At 47.5% G+C, this 16,692-nt stretch overlaps 1 protein-coding gene across 3 annotated transcripts in view; it reads left to right on the forward strand.

Moving 5' to 3' along the window:
* Positions 1-16,692, forward strand: part of PACS1 (phosphofurin acidic cluster sorting protein 1) — a 99,257-nt gene that overhangs the window by 63,274 nt on the left and 19,291 nt on the right. For all 3 annotated transcript variants that reach the window (XM_016119344.2, XM_016119345.2, XM_016119346.2), the window contains exons 2-8: positions 1,715-1,802; positions 9,980-10,069; positions 10,783-10,908; positions 13,331-13,475; positions 13,678-13,769; positions 13,862-13,942; positions 16,586-16,645. In XM_016119344.2, the coding sequence (XP_015974830.1) occupies positions 1,715-1,802; positions 9,980-10,069; positions 10,783-10,908; positions 13,331-13,475; positions 13,678-13,769; positions 13,862-13,942; positions 16,586-16,645 (682 nt within the window). The remainder of the gene's footprint in view (positions 1-1,714; positions 1,803-9,979; positions 10,070-10,782; positions 10,909-13,330; positions 13,476-13,677; positions 13,770-13,861; positions 13,943-16,585; positions 16,646-16,692) is intronic.

A 16,692-nucleotide genomic window follows, 5' to 3' on the forward strand; every position in this document is an offset into this window, starting at 1 on the left:
GCAGCAGCCCCCAAACCGGTCTTCCCATTTCCACCCTCTCCTTTCGTGGTCCGTGATGCACATAGAAATCACATGACCTTACACAAATCAGTTTATAACTCTTCACTGTCGCCCCGTCATAGCGTAAAGGGCTCTTCTGCAAGTCCCGCCTCCGTCTGCCTTTCTGGCCTCGCATCTTGCTGTCCCCTCATCGCTGTGCCGCAGACGCACTTGTCTTCTTTGTTTCCTTCACACATCCCAACCTCATGTTACGTCTCATCCTTATGCTCTTTACAGATTTCCCTATATGTCTGTCCTCCAAACAGTTAATAGCTTCTTTTCGCTTGGTTTTGAGTTTGATACAGTATCGTACTGTGCATAGTCTACTGCGGCTTGTTTTTCCACTCACATTATGTTTTGAGAGTAATGCATGTTGATGTGTACGCTTAGGTCGTTCAGTTTACCGCTGCATAGCACTCGATTGTGTGACTGTTCCACAGTTCATTTGTCTACCCTTCCGACAGTGTCCATTTGGGTTCTGGCGAGCGTAACACAAGAATCTAGTTTAGAGAGCGCTTACTATGGGGCTTCTATATGAATCCTCACAACAACCCTCCGAGTTAGTATTATTAGAATCCTCATACAGACAAGGAAACAGAGGCATGGGAAGATGAAGTAGCGTATCCCCGGTCACATCGCTGGTGAAGGCTGCGGACACTTTGCGTGTGTCTCCTGGTGCACAGGGCAGGGGTTTCTCCAAGTGAAGTTGCTGGCTCCTGGGCTTCGCACGTGCTCAGCCTCGGGGGGTGACGCGCGACCGTTTTCGGAGTGCCTGAGCTCCAGTCGACGCTCCCGCCAGCAGCAGATGAGTTCCCATTGCGCCACATCTTCACCCACACTTCGTTTTGCCAATTTTGTGGGTGTAAAATGATATTTTGATTTCTATTTGCATTTCCCTGATTCCTAATGAGGTTGAGCATATTTTTGTATATTTATTAGCCATTAGCGTTTCCTCTTCTGGAAACGTGAAACGTCTGTTCATGTCTTTTGCCTACTTTCCTATTGATTTGTCAGTCTTTTTCTTATTGAATTACAGTTCTTTATATTCAGACCCTTTGTCAGTGTTACGAGTTTCAGATATCTTTTCCAAGTTCATGATTTGGGTTTTAACTCTCCTTATGGTGTCTCTTGTAGAACTGAAATTCTTAATTTTAATATAATTAAAATTTTCAGTGTTTTTAGTCTTATTTAAGATATCCCTTCTTACCTCAAAGATATTTCTCATATTTCTTCTAAAATGTCATCTTTCACAATTAAATATTTACTCCACCTAGAGATTATTTTTATATATAGTGTGAGGTATGAATCCAATTTTTTTCCCCATTTCATCATTAATTCTTTATCCAGTTATTGAAATACTGCCGTTATGTCACGTTCCTATATAATTAATTGTAATTAATTAATTGTAAGATTGTTTCTGGGTGTTCTGGTCTAATACCATTCATATTGGTTTTGGCTTGAGGTTCATGGAATAAGGTACCTTTTTGAGATTTTTCAAGTACAAAAGTTAAATAAGAGGGATGCTCTTTTACTGAAGGAAGATCCAGTTTGGACTGAGAATGGCATTCTGACATTCTTACTTGAGATAAAGCCGTGTTTCCCCAACAGACTGTCAGTCACTTTTCTCATAAGTTCCTTATGTTTGACTGGATATCCTTGCTCTAAATTTTTCTAGGCTGTTCAGCCTGACCCTGAAGAAACTCGTCATGTTGAAAGAAATGGACAAAGATCTTAACTCAGTGGTCATTGCTGTGAAGCTACAGGTGAGTTGAGCAGGATTGTTTGTTCAGTGTTCAGGGAGGCTGGATAACTTGCTCATTGTTGGGGCTTCAGACATACTGATGGGGACCCCTGTGTTCCTTCACTCAGCCAGGGCAAGTGGAATAGGGGAAAGCTGATTGTGCTCATGAGACCTACCAAGTCCCAGTTCTGCCTTCTACTTAAAGCACTCAGTTTGTTTAAACCTGTTTCTTTATCTGAAGAATAAAAATGTTATTTTTCTGCCCTGTCTATCTAACAGGACTAGTATGAAGATCAAGCGATGTAGATGTTAACGTGTTTGGTAAACTATTCAGAAATTACGAGGGTGGCTCGTGTCAGTTTCAGCCTTATTCCCAGGATTTCTAGGGCCAAGCTGATGCGATGTGTGGGTTGGGGAAGCACTTTAGAGGCTTTCTGTAGGGTAGAGGAAGTTTATAGATTATTATTTCAGAATTGGAAATTAAAATTTTACTGGGATATTTTATCTTCTGGGTAATCCTCACATTTAACTCCTAATACTTGACTAAGTATCCTTAAGGAACCCAAAATATTTTACATAGTCATATTCTTAAGCATTCCTGAATTTCTGCAAAGAAGGGAGAAACTGAACTACAGAAAACTTAAGGAATTTATCTGTTGCCAGCTAATTCTCAAGTGGCCAAAGTGTGATCAGAAACTCAAGAGCCCGGTCATTGATGTCATCATTAAACTCTATTATCAGACCTTCCTTTACTGATAAGCCCTTTCTCATTAGTCACTGAATAATTATTGAATTCTTCAGCTTAAGAATGCTGTATTTATTGAATTTTTTTTCACTGAAAAGTAGTGAACTCTAATAGTAGCTCCCTACTCACCGGAATGTCTTGTTAACCAGATCAGCTATTATGCAGTAATTGCTTATACTAATATTGGCTTCATTTTAATCCACATCTTTGGCACTCACGGTATGTGAGCCATACATTGAGACCCTCAGCCCTGTTTCTGAGATAAACACGTTATCTTAATTTAGTCCTCAAAACTTAAAACAGTCGGATTGCCCCTTATGAACCCCTGATGCCCCACTGCACGGACTCCCTGTTCGTTTTGTGCAGAGTTCTTCCCACTTGTGAAACCTTCGCAGACACTGCCGGTTAAAGCAAGTGCGGAACAACTACACGCCAGTGGAAGCTTTCAGTGTCTTTCCCTCCTCTCCTGGTTTCGCGCCCTGTTTCTAGGTCACAGGCAGTGTTCCAGTTTGGGGGACTTATTTCCTTTGCTGAAAGCTGTTGCTTTCCAGTGCAGACGCTGTTGGTACGGTTTGGAAAGTTCCCTGCTGCTCTTGCCATCCCCGCAGTTAAATGCCTTTGCCAAAAGAAAGAGTTTCTTTTATTTCCTGATTAAATATTTAACATTCTATAAAATTTAAAATTATACCCAAACTACAAATATCCTGAATTTTTTATTGCTTTACTTCCAAGCAGCTGAAAGTAATTACAGATGTTATCACATTCATTTATCCAGTCACTTATTTATTCATTCATTTAATAAATATTGAGCATTCGTTATAGGCCAAGCATTGTTCTAGGCACAGGGGATATGGCGGTGGACAAAACAGACCAAAATCGCTGCCTTTAAGGACCTTTGCATTGCCCGTAGGGCAGCAGCTCGCAGAATGAGGTCTGCAGACCCTGGGCCCCCTAAATCCCTTCCTGGAGGTACGCGAGGTCACCATCGATTTGCATGATAATACTGTGGTGGCATTTGCCTTTTCCTCTGTGGTGATACTTGCACTGAAGACACAGGATGTGGTGGACGAAGCAGCAGGTCCTTAGAGCACAGGGAGGCCACTGCCCCAGGTGCTACCAGTGTCATTGTGTTGTTTACTATCACACCCGAAGGAAGAGGAAGAAAGGCCAGTTTTGCTTAAGAATGTCCTCGAAGAAGCAGTAAAAATGGTTAATTTATTACAGTCCAGGCCTGCAGTCCAGGCCTTTTTAATATTCTGTGTGACGAAGTGGGAAGTGTTCATGAAGCCCTTGTGCTTCCTCTCGAAGCATCCTGTGTCTCGAGGATAAGTACTGGTACAGTGCAGTTGTGAATTGAAGTAGCTGCTTTTTTTGGGGAACGCCATTTTTTCTAGAAAGAAGGGCTTACAGGCAGACTGGTTATTCAGACTTGGGTGTTTTCTTGAAAATAAACAGAGAACCGGTCACCTCAAGGGAAACAACTGAGAATATTTTTGCTCAGTGGTAAATAAAATTTGAGCTTTCAAATGAAAATCGGAATTTTGGAAAACTTGTCTTTGACACTGTAAGCTTCACAGCTTCCTAATTCTTAAAGACTTTTCTGAAGACCTCAGTGGCAACAGTAACGATCATGGTTTTTTTTTTTTTTGATATTATATAATGAAATGTGTAACAGTTGAAAGATCCGCATATCAGTGAACCAGTATTTTTCAAATGACCAATGCACGAGGTTACAAAATTATTCTGGGTAAAAGAGCCATTCAAAGCACAAAACAGGCCAGCAGATTGAGTTTTATTTTTAACTTTTTATTTGGAATAATTTTAAGTTTACGGGAGAGATGCAGGAGTAGTTGATGGAGCTCCCACGTGCCCCTCACCCAGCTTCTGCCAGCGTCAGCATCTTTCTTAGCCACGGTGCATTGATCGAAACTAAGAAATGGTCACTGTACAACCCTATTAACAAATTACCAACTTTATTCAGGTGTCTCATTCTTCCCACTTACATTCTTTTTCTGTTAATTTATTGGATTTTAATATATATCAGCGTATAAAAAGCCTTATTGATATTCTACTTAGAGACTACCACTTGTGGAGTTGTGGTTTAGTATCAAAGAAGAATATTCCACAAGGCTGCTAAATGTGCCTTTTTTTTTTTTTTACTCCATATCTCTTTGAGTTTATATATTTTTTATATATATATATTCAAACAAAACAATATTTTGCAACAGACTGAATACAGAAGCAGGTACGAGAATCCAGCTATCTTCTACTAAGCCAGAAATGAAAGAGATTTGCAGAAATGTAAAAGTATGCCATCTCCCTCATACATTGCTATTGGGAATGTAAAATGGTGCAGTTTCCAGACTTCGCTAAACAGCCTGGTAGTTCCTCAAAAGGTTGAACATAAAGTTACCATATGACCTAGCAATTCCACTCCTGAATATTACCCAAGGAAAATGAAAACATTTCCACACAAAACTACATACAAATGTTCATGGTAGCATAATAGCTAAAAAGTGGGAACAACCCAAGTCCATTAACTGATGACTGAATAAATAAATGTGGTCTAGCCATACAATGGAATATTATTTGGCGATAAAAAAGAATAAAGTGCATCCACGCTGTAACACTGGTGAACCTGGAAAACATGACACTAAGGAAAGAAGCCAGTCAGAAAAGGCCACATATCGTATGATCCCATTTATATGAAATGTCCAGAATAGGCAAATCCATGGAGTAAGAAAGTAAATTAGCGGCAGCGTAGGGCTAGGGGTGGGGGAGATGAGAAAATTGGCAGAGTGACAGCTAATGGGCGTGTGTTTCTGGGGTGATGAAAATGTTCTAAAATTGATTGCATCGATGGTTGAATAACTCTGATGTATTAAAAGCCATTGAACTATATACTTTAAATGAATGAATTGTGTATTTGAATTCATTGCTGAAAACATTTTGAATGGCAGAAGTCTATCTTCCATTATCTAAATGAGAAAAATAACAGTGCAATCTCAGACATCCCAAAACCTCAACCTAGTTTCTCAAATATCACTACAACACTCTCAAATATCTATATGACCATCCACTGAGAATTTTTTTTTAATTTAAAAAAGAAGCATTTAAAACACCAGTGACCTAATTTTGAATAAATTAATAATCATTAATGTGTATATTTTGTGCTGTTAGTAATGATACTGTAGTATTAGATATATATTAGTTTGCTTCTATACTTCAGATGAAGATACACTGTTATATAGATACTAAATGGTATGTTAAATACTAAAGATAATTTCGAAATTGGACCCAAGTTGGTAGTGCCCCAGGCCCCTGGAAGAAGCAAATACTGGGGCCGATGAAGACGTAATCTTTGCAGAAGGGTGGGAAAGTCGAGAACAGCAGCGCGCCATGCTTTCAAAGTGCCCAGACTAGCTGTGGTCCTGGAACTGCACTCACTCCTGTTACTACACTTGCAGATTCATTTTTACAGGTTTGCAGTTCAGATAATGCGTTTGGGATAGAAATATTCCCAGGTATTGATAGCACATATTTGGATAGTGACAGTTCAGAGAAGGAGAGTCACTGCTTTTGGACGATGGTTTGTCCTGTGGAGAAACAAATGAATAAGAGAGGATGGAGCATGCCAGAGCTGAGGAAGTCACAAATTATACATGGTGGCGGTCAGGGTAGGCCTCCTGGAGAAGGTGACATTTCATGCAAAGACTGAAGAAGGCGAGGGAGGGACCCATGCAGATACCTGGAGGGAGAGCATTCCAGGCGGAGAGACTAGCCAAGGAGTATGTCTGGGATGTTTGTGTCTGTCCTGTCTGGCAGAACGAGAGGGAGGAGGCGGCGGCGAGTGAGGCTGGAGAGGAGTGAGAGGGTAGGAGGCGCGGTTGAAGACGGGATGTGTGCGGGTGATTGCCAGGGCTCCCTCCGGCTTTCGTTCTGTGTGAGTTGGAGGGTTTTGACAGAAGCGAGAGGACCATACTGGCTGTTGCGTGAAGGATAGACTGTCGATAGGAAAGAGGAATCCGGAAGACGAGTTAATCGACAACGACAAAGCTTCTGGCCAAGAGATGAGGGCAGCGCCAGAGTTTTGGCTTAAGCAACTGGTAAGGTGAAAATGCCGCCAAGTGAGATGGGGAAGACTGTGGGCGAAGCAGGTTCGGAGGGAGGGATCCAGAATTTAGCTTATCGTATTATGTTCGAGATGCCTATTAGACATCCAGGCGGGGATGTTGAATAGAGAGTTGAATATAGGAGTCTGGAGTTCAGGAGAGAGGTCTGGGCGAGAGAAATCATTTGGAGGGTCATCAGTGTATTTGAGACCATAAGATTGGGTGAGGTCACCAGGAGTGGAGGAGTGGATACAGAGAAGAGAACGGGCCTGAGGGTCAGGGAGTGAGGGAGGAGGGGAGGGGCCTGAGCAGATGTGGAGGGGTGGGGGGAGCTGTGCCATTCTGGAAGCCAAGTGGAAGGAGTGTTGCTGGCAGGAGAGTGATCGGCCCCGTCAGAGCTGCAGGTGGGTCGAGGGACATGAGACCGATCATCAGACCCCTCCAAGTGGAGGCTGGTTGAGACCTCGTCAGTAGCCGTTCGGGTGGAATGCTGGCATAGGAAGGCTGGCCCGGGTGCTTCGAGGAGGAAATGAGAGACGTCTTCAAGAGAGTGAAGACAGACGACCCTTGAGGGGTCCGGGGTGGTAGCCAGCAGGGCATGTGCGGACAAGAGAGGGTTTTGTTTTTTTTTGTTTTTTTTTTTTAATGAGATAGATAACAGCATGTTTGCTAATGGAAATGATCCAGGATAGGGAAGAAAGTGGGTGATGCGGGAGAGGGAAGAACGGCTAGAGCAGTCTCTGAGCAGGTGAGAAGGGGCGAGGTCCAGGGTGCAGGCCAAGAGCAGGGCTTCCTCTGTGTCGCAGGTGGCGGGGCGGGGTGGGCACCAACGTGGTACGTAGGTAAGTGTGGCGGGAGTTGTGGGAGCTCTTTACCTCTTGCTTCAGTTTTCTCAGCAAAGTCGGAAGCAGGTCGTCGGGGGAGATCCGGTTTCAGCTGTGGGGACTGTTTCCTGTATTGCCGGACAGTCAGCAGCAACCCTGGCCTCTGCCCTTGAGAGATCCCCCTCTCCCTCCCTCTCCCTGTTTCTCTGTCTGTCTCTCTCTTTCACACACACACAGCCAGCGGTAACAGCCAAACAATCTCTAAGTACTGCCAAATGTCTTCTACCCCTGTTTGAAATCACTGCCATATATAAACCACCTGTTGGATTCTTCAAGCATTTCTGAGATTCCTTTTACAGAGGTGTTTTAAATCAAGAGCCTAAATAAACTCAGGTGAAAACTTGTCCAGATTCTCGTTTGTAATAGAGGTTACTACAAAAAACACGATCTAACAGATGAAGCGGTCTCCTTTATTATCTAATTACAAAACATTTTGAAATGCAGTTAGGAGATTTTCCTTCCTGCATTAAACAAAATTTGCATTTTATAAAAAAAATTAGAAATGGATAAGAAATCTAAAAGTAAAAACTAAAAAAATTTTAATTTCTCAAAAAAAAAAAAAAATAGCAGAACATCTGCTCCAATACAGCAGAATAGCTTCACAGCCTTGAAGTAGGCAGATTTCTTAGCTAGGACCCAGAATACATTAACCATGAGAGAAAAAATAATAAGTTGACTAGTTCAAAATTAAATACTTCATCAAAAGATATTTAAAAAATGAATAGGCAAGAAAATATTTACAGCACATACATCCGACAGCGTTGTGTCTAAATAAAACAACTGAATAACAAGATAAGCAGTGTGGGCGAAGACGTTCGATTCGGCACGTACTTCATAAATGGAGCTTTACAGATGACCAACAAACTAATGAAAAGGTGCTCGATGTCGTTAGTCATCAGGGAACTGCATGTTGCAGCCGCAGTGCTGTTTCACTGGATAAACCAGGAACCCAGGACCGACCAGGCAGAATGTGCGCTGGGGAAGACATAGGGCGCCCGGAGCCCTCACGCCTCTGTTACTGGGGGCGCAAGATGGCAGCAGCACTTCGCAGCTCGGTCCGCCAGTTTCTCATAGAGTTCAGCATCCATCTGCCCTGAGAACCAGCCATTGCTCTCCTGGGCGTTTGCCCAAGAAGAAGCAAAACATATATCTGCACAGCCTTTTACAAGAACGGCAGCTTAAGCCGTAGTGGCCAAAACTAGAAACGACCCAAGTGTGAACGCTCAGCAGCGACAGGAAGGTGGGTAAACAGTCTGGTGTGACATCCACAGAGTGAGATTCTGCCGAGCAGTGAAAGGAATGAACTGTAGACGCACGCGGCAACTGGTGTGAACCCCAAACGCGTCGTGCTGGGCAAAAAGCCCTATCGGATCAGCACGTATGAGATGGCTCCGTTTCTATGGAAGTTCAGAGCAGGCAAAACTAACACACAGTGGAGGAAATGAGAATAGTGCTCGCCTCTGAGAGGTGCAAGACTGGGAAGGTCCGCAAGGGATTTTTCTGGAACAATACAAATGGTCTTCATCTTGATGTGGGGCCCGCGAGTGTATGCATTTATCAACCCATCAGGCAGTACAGGAGAGCTGGACACGTCACGGTATTAAAATCAAACAATGGGTGGCTCCATAGTGTGGTGGTTAGCACGTCTGCTTTACACGCAGAAGGTCCTGGGTTTGCACCCCAGGTGCACCCCGAGCGTGTGGGAGGAGACGCCCTGACTTCAGAGATCCAGTTCTTAAGGGGAAATGGCAACATCCATAGGTCAGGAGCGGAAGTGGTGGGGGAGGGAGGGGAATTAAGGAGAAGAAAAAATAAGTCAAACACTATCTTTAAAAAAAAAAAAATAGTTTATACAAATTTACTGGCATTTCTCAGACCCTCCTCACTGATCTATTTTTATAGTTTAGGGATAGCTTAGCCTCACTTCATTTTTGGCAAGGGCTGAAAACACTGCTCTGTCTAGCCCGGTTGAAGTTGGTGGGGGAGGAGGGACCAGAAGGAAAGGTTCCTGGAAAAAAATTGCATCTGAGCTGAGACCTAAAAGACGAGTTGGTTAGCTGTGTACAGAAACATGAAAGAGCATCTGAGAAGAGAAAGAAAGCGTTTGAAAAGGCCCAGGATGAGACAGTGCAGCCGAAGAGTCCATCAGAGAGGAAGAAGCAAGGCCGAGGGGAGCACGGGGAGGTCGTGCCACACCCTGGGGTGCTCGTACCCGCCTGCCTCTTCCTCCGGAGTGTTGGGAGAATTCAAATGCAGAATCATTTGTATGTGCAAACCCTTTCTGAACGTTCGTACAGCGTGATATGGTGGTGCCTCGATTCTAACACGTACAAAGCAGACTGGTGAAATAGTGGGCCTGGTAAGAATCTAGTGTTTAAAAGTCGTTTACAAATGTAGTGTTCCTTTTGGTCTGATTTTTGGTGACACAGCTTTGGTGACATTCTTTCCTTGGTTTCAGGGTTCGAAAAGGATTCTTCGCTCCAATGAGATCATCCTTCCAGCTAGTGGGCTGGTGGAAACAGAGCTCCAATTAACCTTCTCTCTCCAGGTGAGCATCAACTCCATCTTGGAACACCAATATGCCATATCCCCTGCAACCTGGAGACTTATCCAAGAGCAGACACAGGCCAGTTAAGGTCACCCAATGAATTAGCCATAGCAGGAACGAATTAAAGTCACCCAGAGCTTCTGTGGCTAGCCTGCGAGGCCAAAGCAATCAGTTAGCCCGCCACAGTAAAGGTGCCGAGACCCAGGTGAACTGCTGAAAAATAAATCACGCCTCATTCTTCTCTTCCCTTTACCTGGATAAGGCTGTTAGCCCACCTGTCCTACCACACTCAGCCCTGTCACCTCTTAGGAAACCACAGCACCCAGCAGAGTGTGGCCCTGTTCATCTCGTTTTGCCCCCGTACTGTAATCTCTGTCCCTTCCCTCCCCTTTTTATCCCTCTTAGTATGTCCATCTCTCATCATAATCCCAGTAGCCTAAACCAGGTGCATGGAGAGAACACACAATGATCATATGGTAAGGAGAGGGGGTTTGCTAAACCTGCATGGACCACAGAGCTGCAAAGAGGAAGCCAGACACCAAACAGAATTAGTCCTTCAGCAGCAACTTAATGTCACTTCCTTCACCCCGATTTCTCTTTGACTAGACGGGAGATGGTAAAGCACTAAGAGATTGGGTGTCCTCCTGCAGGACCAGAGCCCACCAAGGGTCCAGCCACTCTAACCGTGCCTGACTCTGTTTGTCACTTGGCAGTACCCTCATTTCCTGAAGCGAGATGCCAACAAGCTGCAGATCATGTTGCAAAGGAGAAAGCGTTACAAGAACCGGACCATCTTGGGCTATAAGACCCTGGCCGTGGGACTCATCAACATGGCAGAGGTGAGCAGAACGCCATGTCCGGGCTGTCGGCCTTTGACAGAGTCTGAGACAACAGGCCCAGCCACTGAAGCCCAGCGAGTAACTTTTCTAGCCTCCTGGCCGGGTATTTGATTTTATAAGTTAATTCTTATATTGGAAATTCAGAATATACCTCTTTTTTCAAGTACTTTCTCCCTCACAAAAAGTTGTGAGAATAGTATAAAGAATTCTCATGCACTGTTCACTGAGATTCTTCAGCGTGAACACTTGCCTTGTTATTTTATCATTGTGTGTGTAAATTTATGCACATTCTTTTCTGAACCACCGAGAACGAGTCGCAGACAGGATGCCCATTACACATTAAGACTGCACTGCGTTACTGTCCTAAAAATCAAAATACTGTCCTGTGTGAGCAGTCTGCCTCCACAAAGATGACATCACCCCGACTGCAGGATGCCGGTCAGCCCGCGGTCCCCATTCAGATTGTGCCTGTGTCTCAAAGATCTGTGCGGGCCCGTGATTTAATCTAGGATGGCGTCAAGAGTGCAGGCTGGTTACGTTATGAAGTGTTCCTCACGTGGGTTTGTCTGATGTTTTCTGAAGATTCGATTCAGCTTATACGGTTTTGGCAGAATGACCACAGAGCAATGCCGCGTTCTCAGCACAGCACGCCGCCTCCTCGTCGGTGTGTTCCCCTGCTGGGGGTCCCTTTTGTCACTTGGTTAAGATGGTACCTGCCAAAGTTTCCAACATTAGGGTAATAAATATGTTGCATTTACCTCTAGAAAAATATTTTATAGGGAAATAAGTGTTTAGACACTATGTAACTATCTCTTTCCTCCTCATCTTCACCAGCTAGTTGGAGCATCTGTTAATAGTTCTCACCTGCATCGGTTATTACTTTGATGCTTGCCAAACGGTGCATTTCTAATCTCGCCATATCGTCAATGTTTGTTAGTTGCCTTTCTGTGGTAAGATTGAGCTTTCCCTTCTTAGTTCATTTACTTTTATTTTTTAAATTTTTCTCCCCTTTAATTCCCCCACACACACTCCCACTCCTGACCCTTGGATGTTGCCATTTCCCCTTAAGAACTGGATCTCTGAAGGTGGGACATCTCCCACACGCTCGCAGCGCGCACCCGGGGCTTGGTGCACCCGGGGCCTGCCGCACCCAGGGTATGGTCCATGGCTCCAGCTGGGCCGTGAACCCAGGACCTTCTGTGTGCAAAGCAGACGTGCTAAGCACTACACTATGGAGCAACCCCTCATTTTTATCAGTTATGGACCTATGGATCTCTGCTTTATTCAATGGAATTTAATCTGCTACTGTCATTATCTGTTTTGATGCTCAAATTATCTCAAATTTGGCCAGTGGGAGCCCCTTCAAGTTGGCTCCTGTATCCTCCAGTATCCTTTATGTCCCATCATTTTTTACACACTTCTTTACTCTGATATATTATTCTCATCTTGTACTTTCCCTGACCCAGCCTTGGAATGAACTGGTTCTTTCAAGAGCCCTGATTCCTTTTAGTGGAAAATGGTATTTAGAAACCAAGATCTGTGTACCAGGAGTGCTCATTTTTCCAACCGGGGTATCAGTGCTTCTAGACAGAGCCAGGAAATATATGTATGTACTTGCATGTGCACTTACATGTACACGCAGTCAAATCTGTTTCTATACTGACATCCGTCTAATTACATCATGAGCTCACATTCCATATATTCCAGTCCAGCACAATAGGGCTTAGTCTAGCCTTTCCGGATTTGTTTCCCTTCGCCAGCAGTAAGAAACCAGGCTCCCGTTGCCTTCGATGTATTTGCCCATTTGTGCATTTCCCCTGTATGCCAGCCGGATCCTCTCAGCCCTCCCAAAGGGGCCAAAAATCAGTTTTAAAACTTATCTCTCTGCTTTAAATGGGAACATTTTGTGGCCATAATTGGGGTAATCCCCAGCCATCTTCCTGTCCTCTTCAGGCCCGCTGTCGGCGCGAGGGGCCGGGGTTAGTGGCGGGTGTGGACGCCACCTCTTCCAGCTGCGTCAGGCCCTTCCCTTTGCTCACGTACCGCAGGTCCTTTTCTTCACTGTGAGGGGCGCCCAGGCGGCCACTCTCGGCAGGCCAGCGCCACCCAGCCTGGCGAACTAGTTTCCCCGGGGGGGCTTAAACTAAACTGTAGTCTTTTTAGCTGGGTTGTCTGTCACTTTCAATCTGAGCCCTTGGTTTTCGTCTTGAAGCACACGGCCTGACCAGTGGCTGGTGCTGCTGGGGGGACAGTTTGAAAGTGAGAGCTTGACAGCAGGAGGAGAGGGGGAGCCGCGGACCGGGGAGGCAGTGAGGAAGGACGGGTGCTGGTACGCCGGCTCGCACGCCCCCTTGGGCTCGTGGAGGCGCACGGCCCTGCGGCCCTCTGCGGTAAGGCGCCCCCCTCTGCCGCCCCGCCGCAGGTGATGCAGCACCCGAACGAGGGCGCGCTGGTGCTGGGCCTGCACAGCAACGCCAAGGACGTGTCCGTGCCCGTGGCCGAGATAAAGATCTACTCCCTGTCCAGCCAGCCCATCGACCACGAAGGAATCAAATCCAAGCTGTCCGGTGAGAGGTTTTCGGTGTCTGGGGCCCCTGCAGGCCCAGGAGCAGCCCATCCCCTATTCCCCGTCCTAGGAGAGCTGGACAAGAGAGTGTCCACGTCGACCCCAGCCGGGTTTCCATCGGAGGAGAGCCCCGATCCCCGCCCGTCGGCCTCGTGGTGCACCTGCCCACCGCGAGGTGGTCACGCTGGGGCGTCTCTTTCCAGATCGCTCCCCTGATATCGACAATTACTCCGAGGAAGAGGAGGAGAGCTTCTCCTCAGAGCAGGAGGGCAGCGACGACCCACTGCACGGACAGGTAACAGTCACCAGCCGCTCGCCTGACTGTCCAAGGAGGGGCCAGACCCTCCTGGGCTTTCCCAGCCTCGTTGTCGCCTCCTCCCCACCTAGGACCTGTTCTACGAGGATGAGGATCTGCGGAAAGTGAAGAAGACCCGGAGGAAGCTCACCTCGACCTCCGCCATCACCAGGGTGAGCCTCGAAGGTCTGGCGACATTCGGCTGAGATTTCCAGTTTCGGGGTAGGACGGGAGTGGTCTGTCCAGACTCTCTGGGGGCGTTTTTCAGCCTGCACGTGCCCATGCCCTCAAGGTTCCAACACACCTTCTGTCTCCTCCACCACCGCCTGATTGGGAACCCGCGTTACTGATAGCGGCGCGTTATTTCTTCAGGTTGTTTTAGGATAGAAAAAACATTGAGTACCTTTGTTTTAGACTTTGGAACAGGGCACCTCAGACTCCCCACCTCCCTCCCCAGGCAATGACCTCACATCGTGTACTGTCCACTGCGTGGAGAGAAACTGTCCTCTCCAAGAGGGTCACCATTTCAATCATTTGTTGAACTTACCCAGAAAGAACAAGGCTAATGCTTGGAACTGTGGGTTGGATGAGGTTTAATTATATTAGATATAGTTCCTGCCTTAATGGATCCATAACCTTAGAGACCAAATGCCATTGGATTATTTATCTCCTGCATATGATTTTGTCAGGAGTCACTATTTTGGGTGAAATTAAAGTCCTAGACTGAGACGCTTTAAACCTGAATTTCTAGGTTAACTTTGATTCTCAAATTCCTGTGCTAAAGTGTGGGAGAGTCAGAAGTGCTAGGAGCTTTTTAGAAGAGAAATTCACAGTTCCATTTTCCCCCAGAGGCACCCCAATTCTCTCTAGTGCAGAGCCAGTCTAGGGACCCCAAGCAGAGATTCTCATCACCTTCAGGAGTGAAATATCATAGTCCAGACCTTCCAAATGCATCGCGTCTGAGCCTGGCCGTCCACCGCGACACGACAGTCACCCCTCCAGCCTAGCCCTCCCGAGGTGTCACGGGGCTCACGTGTAAAGCCTCGAGACTGTGGCTTTCATTTTCCCCCGCTGGACAGTGACTGGCTAGGGAGCGTGAGAACCGTGTCTTTGTCCTCAGATAGCGAGTCCTTGATTGGCACTTCAAACAGCCCGGATAAGGCACGTGGCCAGAGCCTCCAGCGCCCTGTCACAGCGCCCTCGGATGGGGGGAGAGGCGAGAGGATCGCTCGGCGGGGCTTCCTTCTGTCGTGTTCCTGCCCCGTAACTGCGAAGGCCCCGTGCTGGTGTCATGGGGCGCCCCCCGCCCCGGCGCGTTATGAGTCACCTCCTCTGTGGCCTCCTCCATGGCTTCACCCAGAGTTCAGTCCTCCTGTTAATATCCACTCCCCCAGAGGTTTTTGTTTATTAGCTCCAGGCACGGTTCGGTCAGGTTTCCGGAGACTTGGCAATTGTTCTCTGGTTTCTGTGCACATTCTGTATTCTCTCCCCACCCCAGAACACTCCGTTCTAGACGCACCGATTGACGCGCTGTCCCCCGAGTATGTTTAATGCTTCCCCGTCACCGTGAACTCCCGGTTTTCTCTCTGCTGTGGATGACCTTTCCACCTTTGGAAGCCCTGCCCTTTCTTGAAGGCATAGGGTCTTACTTGCCATTTGGTCTTTTCCATCCCCAAACAGTGAGTCGGTGACTCAGGCAGGAAGTACTTATGGCCACAAGCTAGGCATTGTGCCCAGAGTCGGGGAGACAGAGATAAGGAAGGCTCAGTGCACGCCGCTTGGGAGCTCAGAGTGTCTGGGCACACAGACATGTCTGAACAAGTGACTGCAGCGTGGCGAGACGGGTGCTGGAGACAGAGCTTCGCGTAAAGGACGGAGGCGGCACTGAGCGGAAGTGACCGATGCGCGGGAGTGTCGGGAGAGCTCCGCCGACGACATGCTGAGGCCTAGGTTTCTGAGCATAAGTAGAACTTCACCAGGTGGATTTGGGGGCGGCGTTTAGTCAAGGCAGAAGACGCTGCGGAGCGAGGCCGGCAGCGGACCCAGCACGCAGCTTTTCACAGAACTCGCAGCGGTTCGTTTCTGTTCGCGTATGGGCTGCGAGGGGCCGACTGGGGGGATGAGGCTAAGGACAGGCAACCAGCCCTCGGCCAGACGTTGGGTTGACACCACCAAGACCTCTGGAGTAGAGAGTTACGTGATGAGGTTTGCATTTGGAGTGATCGCTGTGGCCTTCGGAGGGAGCGGGACTGGGAACCGGCCGGAAGCGGGCAGGTGGGGGTGCCGGCTGAAGGCCCTTGCGGCGGTCCCAGAGACGCGAGGAGAAAGGCCTGGATGGAAGCAGTGGTGTCCGGATGGAGGGGGCCGGAGTTAGGGAGCACCGGGCCGTGGCCAGAGCCAGGCGGCTGGGCGGGGTGCCGATGTCGGGAACCGGAACGGGGGTGCTGATGAGTTCTGTTTGGGAAATGTTGAGTTGGAGGCACCTGTGTATGCGCAGGTGGAAGGCACCAGTCGGCAGCGTGGATCTGAAGGACGAGAGAAAGCGGCGAGCCACAGGTGCACATGTGGGTGCTGCCAGGGCAAGCGTGGTGCCGGGCCTGGGGGCCCCCGAGACTTCGTCCATCCAGCTGTGCCCCGGAGTTGGTCGTGCGCGTGCCTGTGTTCCCTCCCAGGCTCAGGGCCCGGGCGTGGAACCCGCCTCCTCCCATCCTTGCGTTGCCCCACAGTTCTCCCGGAAAGTGGGCTCTCGGTCACTGTTGACTTGGCTCGCGCCACAGGTGGGTGTCTGAGAGCTCTTGTGCAATTTGTCCCCACAGCAACCTAACATCAAGCAGAAGTTCGTGGCCCTCCTGAAGCGGTTCAAAGTTTCCGATGAGGTACGACCCCCTTATTCCTGAGGCCGATGGCGAGTGGATTTCCCCGA

This window comes from Rousettus aegyptiacus, unplaced genomic scaffold (assembly GCF_014176215.1).
Source record: "Rousettus aegyptiacus isolate mRouAeg1 unplaced genomic scaffold, mRouAeg1.p scaffold_m13_p_5, whole genome shotgun sequence".
Lineage (NCBI taxonomy): Eukaryota > Metazoa > Chordata > Mammalia > Chiroptera > Pteropodidae > Rousettus > Rousettus aegyptiacus.